This window comes from Carlito syrichta, unplaced genomic scaffold, assembly GCF_000164805.1.
Source record: "Carlito syrichta isolate Samal-C Ts95f unplaced genomic scaffold, Tarsius_syrichta-2.0.1 Scaffold313991, whole genome shotgun sequence".
Classification (NCBI taxonomy): Eukaryota; Metazoa; Chordata; class Mammalia; order Primates; family Tarsiidae; genus Carlito; species Carlito syrichta.
In genome coordinates this window covers 354,244-364,696 of record NW_007258087.1, presented here as the reverse complement: position 1 = coordinate 364,696, position 10,453 = coordinate 354,244, and the positions used below count along the sequence as shown (strand labels likewise).

At 45.2% G+C, this 10,453-nt stretch overlaps 1 protein-coding gene across 1 annotated transcript; it reads right to left on the bottom strand.

Annotated features, from left to right (window-relative positions):
• Positions 1–8,725: 8,725 nt before the first annotated feature.
• UBXN10 (UBX domain protein 10) lies at positions 8,726–9,988 on the bottom strand. The gene has a single exon (XM_008070739.1). The coding sequence runs from the start codon at positions 9,974–9,976 to the stop codon at positions 9,131–9,133; it is 846 nt and encodes a 281-aa protein (XP_008068930.1). The 5' UTR covers positions 9,977–9,988; the 3' UTR covers positions 8,726–9,130.
• Positions 9,989–10,453: the final 465 nt, after the last annotated feature.

Here is a 10,453-nt window from a genome sequence, read left to right as displayed (position 1 = left end):
GTGCACTCCCGTCCCATGTTACACACTGGTCTTCCAGCTCCTCTGCAAGAAAGGGAAAGGACAGCCTCTTAGGTGGACTGTGAGTGTACATGTTGATTTGTTCTCTTGTGAGCAGGTGTCCATGGCTCACACTTTAGTCTTCTTGGAGGATGGGCTGGAGGACTCTAGACAGGTTGGTACTAGCTGCCTTGACTGACCAGTCTGATGGGTAATGACTTAAATAGGGTAGCATAGCCTGAACAGCCAGGAATAAGTCCAAGAGCATTTTCAGTGAGTCCCAGCAGTGTCTCCTCAGTGGCTGTGGGGAAAATCCCCTCTCTAGAGTGGACTGATTGCCTATGCTCCCAGCCTGGCCTTTGCCTCAGCCTGCTTCCCATACCTCCTTCATGCTCTTTTAAAAAATAATCCAAATTAAAAAGCATTAGAAGACTATGACTTAGTAGCCCTGGTCTTCAGACTGAATGTTAATGGCCTTGACCAGGTTCCTGTGAAGTTGAGCAATCAGATATCCTTCCAGAGACTGTTTATTGTAGATGACTAGCACTGTTTTCTGCTATTGCTGTGCTTAGTTGATTTCAGATGATTGCCAAGTGAGACAAAGTCTAGTATAGTTCTTACCACATATGTTGGTTCTTTATTCATATGGCTCTTCCCACTAGATTGGAAATTCTTTGGGGTAAGGACCAATCTGTTTCATGGTCATGCTCCATGTCTGGGGCATATACATGTTTTGCTTATTGGTTCAATGAAAAGATATGTATGAGGGGGGACCCAAAGAAAACCAGAATTATCTTTTGGAGGGCCTGTCCCTTGGTTGATCTGGTAGGCTCCAGATCAAGCGATCAGTAAAAGTTTTTATCAGGAAATTTTGAGAAGATTGTGTCATGATTTGCAAAGAAACTCTCTGAGTTGTGGCAAACATGTGACTGGTTCTTTCACCATGTCAATGTACCTGCCCACACCTCGCTGAGTGTTCAGCAGTTTTTGACCAAAAACAATGTGACCCACATGCCCCACCCTCCCCATTCACCTGATCTCACCCGAGTGACTCTTTTTTGTTTTCCTGGATAAAAAAAGTCCTCAAAGGGAAGCATTTTGCTGATGTGGAAGAGGTGAAACAAAAAACAGCCAAAGCCCTAAAAGGCATCAAAATTGATGAGCTCAGAAACTGTTTTGAACAGTGGAAAAAGCGTCTCGATAGGTACATTGCATCATACAGTGACTCCTTTGACGGTGATTGAAGTTTAAACATATGAGAACAAAGACACAATTTTTTGTAAACAAATTCCAGGTTTTGGGGGTCCCCCTAGTATTTAAATAAGATTTAATTCATTCAAATCTTACATGCATTTTCAAGACCATGTATATTTTGAAAAGTGTAATGCTTCATGTAAATATGAATAGTAAAAACAAAGACATTTCCCTCTTAGACCCAGGCAGTCCCTACTTTCCTTGGCTTTGATTGGAATAGAGTCTTCGGGTTCTGACACCAAAGTAACTGCACCTTGACCTTTTCATTTCAGTATTTAAAATGTGTTGCTAGTCATGGAAAATGTTAATATTAATCAATGACTCATCAATTTTTAAAGTTAGTTTCTATTTTCAATTAACAAAATTAGGGGAAATTATAAAAAGCAGTAACCTCAAAACTGAAGGTGTTACCCTGAAGATATGTGCTTTGCTATATATAACCCTTTCAAAAGTAAAACAAAATCCATAACATTTTTCCTAATTTGACTTACCAACTCTATTCCTGGACATTTGTCCTTAAGAAGTAATCCAAAAGATGCATAAAGCTACCTAAATGAAGATTTCAGCACAGACTTCTATAGCAAAGAAACTGGAAACACGTAGATGTTCCAGAAAAGGAAAAGAGTTTAATAAATTATGGTACATCAACATGCTGAAATATTACTAAGCCTTAAAATAATTATGAAGTCTGTAGAAATTTGGAAAAAGAACATAAAACTGTGTTTGCTAGGATTACAAATGTTAAAAATATGTATGTGTGCCTATTGGCAAGAAAGTAATGTACCACATAAGTTTAGTCATTAAGAATGAAAAAATATATGCCAAAATATTAATAACGGTTACTTCTGACTCAAAGAATTATGGATGATTTTTATTTTTCTCTTCAATCTTCTTTATATTTTCCAAATTTTCCATTAAACAAAACATGTGTTTGGATTTAGAGGCAGAGTGTAATGGATTCTGTAAAGATGAGCCTTTTCTGCCTGGAAAAGTAATTTGTGATGATGATGTGCATTATGAGTTAGCATTTACTTTAATACCACTTTTACAATAAAACTAAATATTCCTCTTTTTTTTTAAAAGTAAACAGATTCTATACCCAGAAGCGGTCCACATCTCATGACATCTGTGGCTCCCACTCTGGCCCTCATCTGTCACTAGGATGATGCTAATAGGTTCTACTTGGTGTTCTTTCTTCTGCCTTTGCCCAACCGCCGTGCAGCAGCCAGAGAGCTGATCTGAACACATCCATCAGGCATGACTCCTCTGCTCAGCAAGCTGCGATGGCTCTGCATTTGACCCAGAGTGACATCGCCTATCTTCTGCCCCAACCTCTAACGGCTCTATCTCTCCCTCTCTCCAGCCACACTAGGCTCAGGTCCTTCCGCTAACAGGCTAGGCCCCGCCCCTTCCTCAGGACCTTGGTGTCCCCTCTGCCAGAAACTCTCTTACTCCCACCTAGCCACACACTGACTTCTTCATCTCCCTCAGATTCTTCACACTGGACCAGGTGCCGTGGCTCACTCCTGTAATCCCAACACTTTGGGAGGCTGTGGTGGGAGGATCACTTGAGCCCAGGAGTTTGAAACCAGCCTGGGCAACATAGCAAAACCTTGTCTCTACAAAAAAAATTAAGCCTATAATCTTAGCACTTTGGGAGGCTGAGGTGAGACGATTTCCTGAGGCCACGGGTTTGAGACCAGCCTGGACAACTTGGTGAGAACTCATCTGTACAATAAATCAAAAAAGTAGCCAGGCATGGTGGTGCATACCTGTAGTTCCAGCTACTTAAAAGGCTGAAGCAGAAGGATGGCCAGAGCTCAGCAGGTCAAGGCTGCGGTGGCCGTGAGTGTGCCACTGCACTCCAGCCTAGGTGACAGAATGAGATTCCGACTCAAAAAAAATAAAATAAAATAAAATAAAAATTAGCCTGGCATGGTGGTGTGTGCCTACAGTCCCAGCTGATGGGGAGGCTTAGGCAAAAGGATTACCTGAACCTAGGAGGTCAAGGCTGTGGTGAGCCGCGATTGTGTCACTGCACTCCAGTCTGGGTGACAGATTGAGACCCTGACTCAAAAATAAATAAATAAATACACGAATGAATGAATCGAAAAATAAATAAAATTCTTCACTCTGTCATTTCTTGCCCACCTGTGTCAGATCTCATCTTCTCCCACACCCCGCCCCACCCCTGCTCTCCAGGTGCCCTTTACCACCCCTACTCTTTCCCATCACATGTCCCCTTCTACCTGTCTATATTATGTATATTGTTCACTCTCTGTCCCCTGCATTGGAATGTAGCCTCCAAAAGGGCAGGGAATTTTGGCCTGTTTTTTTTTTGTTCACTGATGACCCTGACATGTGGTTGACGTCTAGGTGCTTAATATATGTTTGTTGAATGAATGTGTTACAGATGAGTTGATAAGATGAAGGCCTGCTGGGAACTATATTAAGAAGGAAAAGAGGGACAGGCACGGTGGCTCAAGCCTGTAATCCCAGCACTTTGGGAGGCCCAGGTAAGAGGACTGCCTGAGCCCATGGGTTCGAGACCAGCCTGGGCAACTTGGCAAGACCTCATCTCTACAATAAATCAAAAAATTAGTGAGCACGGTGGTGCATGCCTGTAGTTCCAGTTACTTGGAAAGCTGAGGCGGAAGGATCACCTGAGTACAGCAAGTCGACACTGGGGTGGCTGTGAGTATGCCATTGCACTCCAGCCTGGGTAACAGAATGAGACTACACCCCCCCCCAAAAAGAAGGAAAAGAGCGAGATGGGACCTGGGCCTGGGTTGGGAAGGCCCTTTACAGAGTGGCAAAGAGTCCCGATCTCCAGGACACAGTCCACTTAAGTCTGGTCTGAGTTGACATCTGCGGTATCCCAGGGTTGAATGTAGGGGTGGGGTGGGGGCAGCAGACAGCTTCTAGACCATACTTCCCAGGTGGGAGCATGGGAGTTACTGCTGTTCTCCCAGGGTTTATCTGCAGGTGGCTGGTCATTCTTGTTAACATGGGCAGAGCTAGCAGACCCAGGCTGTTGTGCTCACCAACCAGAGTGGTCCCATGATGCCTATGTCTCCCGTCAGAAAGGATAGATGTCAGAGAGTTACCGTTCTTGGCGGTCGCAAAAAGGAACAAGGCCCTACTGCACATTCTCCTCACTATAAGCAATAGGTAGGTGTGAAAGTTATGAAGACCAGGAGCTTTATTAATTAGACCGTTGGACAATGGTTTTGTTTGCCTTCTCAAGGAGAAATGCACCCCAAATCAGCTGCTGGACTTGAATACATAGAATAAGGGTACCAAGTAAGGGGGCGGGGGGGGGTCTAGGTTAACAAGGTGCCATTTAACCAGAACAAGAATTTCTTACTAAGTAACCTCGGTCAGTAATCAGATCGTATCCCTAGAGTCAGATGGTAATGAGCTTTCACTAATACCTCAATGTTAAGTGACTTTTTAATTTTTATTTCTTCTCAATGAACGCAAGGAATAGCTTTGATATTCTCTGTACACTTTGTCCAAAAACATCCATGCATCTCCTTCATGTGAATGTTGCTTCTGGTCAGTGTCTTTTCCCCACCAGCCATGTGCTGTGTTGCTGTTGTATCTATTGGCTTGTCTGTTTTTGCAAAATCAGCCCATATTGGTGATATCGGTTAAGCTGAGTCCACTTAGGTAAATCCCAACTTGTCAAACTATCTTCCTATTTTTTCCCTTAAGGAAACAGATCGTGTGCACAAAATCAGACCACTTTTTATGACATCTCCGGCTATCACCCTGGCCCCTCTTGCCTGGTCACTGTCATACCTCCAGCAATTGGTCTTTCATCTTCCACCTTGCCTCCCCAGTCTAATGTCAACACAGCAGCCAGAGTGTGCTCTGAGCAAGACAGCCTGAATGGCTGAAACATACTTGATTTTGCCCATTGGTATTTGTCACACCAGTTGTTTAGCCTCTTGAGACAGGGCTTAAGTGTGTCCAAAAATGCCTCCAGAGATTTATTCTTCCACATCGACTATTAGGGGGGCTGCTGCTTTCTAAACTGTTCCAACGTAAAGGAACACAGATGAATGTCAAAAAGGGCTGGTAGAAACTTCCCTAATCAGGAACAGAAAATGGCACGTCATCAGTGTAGACGAAAAATAAAACACTCGAGTTTATTTTTACAATCTGAGTTGCTGTCTTGTGTTTTGGTAACTAAGTCACAGAAAGTCTGCTCTCCCTTGGTTGCTAACTTCTCCACAGGGGCCCCTCACCTTCTCTGCTTATGTGGTGGGGTTTTGTTGGTTTTGGTTTTGGGGTAAGAGTAAACAGGCTCATGAACTTTTAACTTTATTGCGGTGTGTTGCCTTGGACTGAGAAAACAGAGGCTCCTGCTTCATTCTCAGAATGACTTCTAAACTAATACGGAAGCAAAATCCTTCAGTTTTCTTTGGGATTCTGTGTAAAATGTAGAAAAGTAGATCCTCTTACCATATAAAAGGCTCGTCTAAAATATGCCCCAAACAATAGGAAGAGTGCTCTTTTATCTCAATGCATTATGAGGACTTTAATTTTTTAAAAATACCGTGTAAAGAGAAACTTCTTTGTTCCATGGGACAGGGTGGCTTTATTTGACATGAAAAAAACCCATTTAAAATGGCAGGTAGGAACATGAACACAAACAAAGTGTAGTTCCCCGAATGTCTGCTTTTGTAATGGGGACAATCCGTCCTAGTCTCTAAGGTTATTCATCGGAGTGGAGAGCCTCAAGGCTGCTCCTAGTCTGTGAAGCATTTTGTATGGGCGCTTGGGGTGACTGCAGGCCCCCGGTCCTGTCCATAAGCCACCTCTTCAGCAGGACTTCCTTGGCTTGATGGCTGTTGGCTGGTTCCCCGGGTGCTTTCAGGGCAAGCACTGTGGTGTTATAGCCACCTGCCATCTGTTGGTGCAAATTTTTTGGATTCTAGATGGTGAGTCACCTATTTCTCCTGCTGTTCCTTCTGCTGCCAAGACTAATTTACCTATTGGACTTGATCAGGGAATATACTGGAAGAGCCTGTCAATAAAGCTTTGTCCTATACAAAGTTCATTTCCCTAATGAGCAGTCTTCCTAGCGCCATCACTAGAAAAAGTGGGGAAGCACTTTCTTTGTACTTCAGAAGGTAGGGAGAAGACCCCATGGTGACAGAGTGGGATTCTTTCTCTGGGGACCTCCATGGACAAAGCTGTAGCTACTGACTTCAGCAGGGTTTGAGTTGAGAGTCCAGTGGTGGGTCTGTATTTTCTTGTCCATACTCTCTTGCCAGGGTGCATGTCTGTCATTAAAGGTTGCACTGGGGAGGCCCTCAATGACCACTGGCTAAATAAATGGCTGAGGTCTGTGACCACAAAATGGCCAAGGCTCACCCACCCAGGGCCACCAGGAGTAGTGTTGAGCCAGGTGAGCCTATTTAGGCCAGGGTGCCCCATGGGCAATGCCACATGCAGCACCACCAAGAACTCTGAATTCTCACTTAGTGAGTTCTTGCCAACCCTGACAATCACAGTACTTGAAGTGATTTTTATGAAAAATCTAGGAGACTCTTCCCATACAGACAAGCTAAATGCTATGGCAGAAGCTGGAGGCAGGAGGGACGGAGCTTCTGCAGCTTCTGGAGTGGACTTGATTCTAATCATAGAACACGTGCTGCCCGGGGGGAGGACATGGAAGATTGGGTCAGCACACCCCTCTGTCCAGCAGCTGTGACAGCCAGCTCTCAGGCTACAAAAGAAGATGAACTTCTCCACTGACTCAGTTTCACACACTCGGTTTTTATTGTTAGTATCATCATCTTTTGTCCAAAAAAAAGCTTATTATGATGGTTTGAGTCTAGCTTTATTCACATATCCTAAAATACCCTAAAATATTTCTATGCTTCATGCCTTCCATTTTCCCCACCCCCAAATTCTGAGCTAAATAGCAGCAGCAAACCCCTCAGTACAGAAGATTCTAACTCCTTCACGCAGGCTCCAGTTCACTCAAGTGTTCTAAAGCTTTCCCGTTTGGAAAAATTACCAAGTCCCAGGTGGGTGGGATTTTATTCTTACCACAGAGTAGGTGTGATTTTATGGAGGCTCTTCCCCCAGCCTCCTAGATCAGAGGCAGAGTTATGTGCTCGAGTCCTGGTGGGAGGTGAAATTCCTGTACTGTAGGTGCCAGGCTCAAGTTCCTTCTGCTGTGGTCAGTAACTGGGAGAGGTGGCCAGATGTGTGGGCCTTCCCAAGGCACTGCCAGCCCCAGCTGACCTTTCTGGAAGGAGCGGCTGACCAAATCAGGATGACATTTAAAAATTCCATAAAACATTCAGAAATAACCTGTTCTAGAGTGATCTGGGTGGTGTGGGATGCAGTTAGGACAAGGCAAGCCTTTTTCTGAGCAAGCAGCAATGGTGCTAATCTCCATCGCTAAGTATCCATGTGCTAGAAGTAATATTTCCAACCACATGCCTTATCTGTGCACAAGATACACTTGTTGCTGAGGCAGCAACATTTATATGCTTCTGATTCTTGCCTTTTCTGTATACTTAGGAGGTGGGGGCACACACACAGCAATACACAGGGCTTTGTGATGGTTGCGCTCTGGAGGGACAAGGTTCCCAGAAAGTCTGAGTGTTCCCTACTCTGAAGGATGATTTGGCCATAAAAGGGGATTCAGATGAGTTGTGGGAGTCTGGCTAAACTTGCAATGCAAGAGAACTTTGGCAAATTGTCCGCGTCACCACTTCAGAGTTGGGAAAACAAGACTCCATGGTCTTCAGAGCAGCTCAGGCTAAGGCAGGCAGATGCACTTCATGCCAATCAGCCAGATGCCTGGGCACACAGTCTCTCAGCATAGACACAGCAGAGTAATACCAAACCAAGGCATCCTCCTCCTCTTCCAGAGGATTCTAAATCAGAGAACTGGGCCCTGCTGTCATGGCTCCAAAGGACCCTCCATGTTTGAAGTGGGCGAGAAAATGAAACTGGGGAATAAAACAATTGATCCATGCCCAGATAAGCCAAAGGGGCTGTTGGTACAAACCTGTACAGACTTTTGGGTCTATACATTTTTAAAGCAAAAGATGCCATTATTGACAAAAGCAAAGGAAATCAGGTTATGCTGGTTTGTTTCAGTTTCAGAATTCTGCACACACAGAGTAGCTAACAAAAGTTGTAAACCTAGTCAGTATCTATTACAAAGTAGCTATTAGCTAACCCATGCTCATGGGAGCAAATAACTTTCCAGCTCTAGGACTGTAGTCAATATGCTGATGTACTTGGGAGAGGAAGACCCATTCTTCTCTTTGATATCACCTCACACGAATAGTAATCCCCAAGAAACTCTGACCGCCCACACCCAGCAAAGGGGCTGCTTTCAAAGACAGGGCCAACTGCCTGTTCCTTAAAAACAGAGAAATACAAATGCTAGTAGGTATTTCCTACACCCTGGTTATTTGCTGGACTAGAATCTTCTCTGGGAAGTGTTTAATCCTGCATCAAATATGGAAAGGCAAATCACTGACTTTGAGAAGATCAGAGTTCATTGTAAAGGCAAGCAGGAGCTCCAGAAAGGACTGTTATTTAGAAAGACCTGGAACTCTGGAAAGGAAAAGCCCTGGTCACAGCTGTTTCAGGAACAGCTTTAGTAACTTGCCAGTTCACACCGATGGTGGAGAGAATTAACAGTGGGAAGGGAGTCTGCTTAGCCTACTCAGCACAAGTGCAGGTGTCACTGCCTGAGGACATGCTGTGGAGACAAGAGCCCCAAGGAGCCCAGCTGCACCCGGCCCACATGGCACTTGGAACACGCTGCCCAGGAGGCCACAGCACCCAGCAGGGTCCTTGCTCAGAAACCCAGGACCCCAGCTGGGTGGTTGTGGACTCAGGGGCACCCCTCCCTGTCTTCCTGTGAGATGCCCAGCACTGACTTGTGCGGGATTCTGCACTCTTGGAGAGATTTGGTGAGGTCAGAGAAACGTCTCCTGGGCACCTCCATTGTTTCAATGCTGCAGCGTTGGTAGGAGGTTTTGTTCTTCTGTTCAGCCACAGCAACAACAGTCTGCAAGTCATCAGTTGGCCGGAAGTGGCGTACAAACCTTTGGCCTGATGGTGATCTGACAGCAAGCAGCAGCCTTGGCTCTTGGTCTGATGGTTCCTCCAGGTTTCCAGCCCTGGAAGGGTTCTGTCTCTTGGTTCGGGCGATGAATTTCCTCTCCAGGGCACAAGCTTGAGCTCTGGAATCTTCTTCACCTGTCTTCATAGCGTAGGTCTCCTCTTGGTAAAGAGCCCGGATGCTGCTCAGTTGCAACGAGCTGGCCTTTTCAGACACTGTCTCCACAGCACCCTCCTCCAAGTTCCTTCTGTTGATGGAAGGAAGGACTGGATATTTATTAAGAGAAGAGGTAGCTCCAATGGGCACCTGCTGTAGCAGCTCAGGGATCTCGTCAGAAGCTCCCTGATTTGGAGACTTGGGTGCACAGGCTCCCGCTTTTTGGCTGCTTGGAGACTCGCAGGGAATGGCTGGGGGCGGAGAAGACAGTGTGTGGTGAGAGCAGGGCTCTGTGCCCTGGGATCTGTGCAGAAGTGGCCGTGTCCGACCCTTGGCGGACTTGGGCCTGATGACATGCATATTTAGTGAGTTTGGCTGCCAGAGGAGGCTGTCAGCTGCTGTGCTAACAACAGTGCTGCGTTCAGGGGGTGCTATATTCACAGGGACTTCTGTGGCCATTGCTTCTCAAGACCCCTAAGGAAGCAGGACAAAGCAAAGGAGGCTGTGGGTTAGATTTCCTGGGACTCTTAAATCCAAGCCACTCACTCCCAAGAGCCCAGAATAAGCACAACAGGTCACAGTCTGGGGGACCTTCTCTCTGGATTTCTGGAGAGGGGCATCAACTGCAATTTATGTATTCATTCATACATTCATTCATTTTGGGAACTTGGAAGAAATCAGCGAATCAAAGTCCTTGCAACCTAAATTATTATAGTAAGGGAAGATGGGTTAAACCCACAAGTAAGCATCTTTTCAAAGAGTAAACACTGCTTTGAATAAAATAGCGTATTGCACCAGAGTGACTAAAGTGGGAGACTAATTCTTTCTCTTTTGGGGGGTTCTGGTAAAAACTGGAAAAACTGCAATGTTTCGGCAAAAGTTCATTTATGGCTTCTGAGATTTGAATTTCATATAACATTCACGGTGTCACAAAAT

What these genes read in the sequence shown, in the direction of transcription:
- UBXN10 (XM_008070739.1), bottom strand. Translation starts at nt 9,976, where the DNA reads ATGGCCACAGAAGTCCCTGTGAATATAGCACCCCCTGAACGCAGCACT.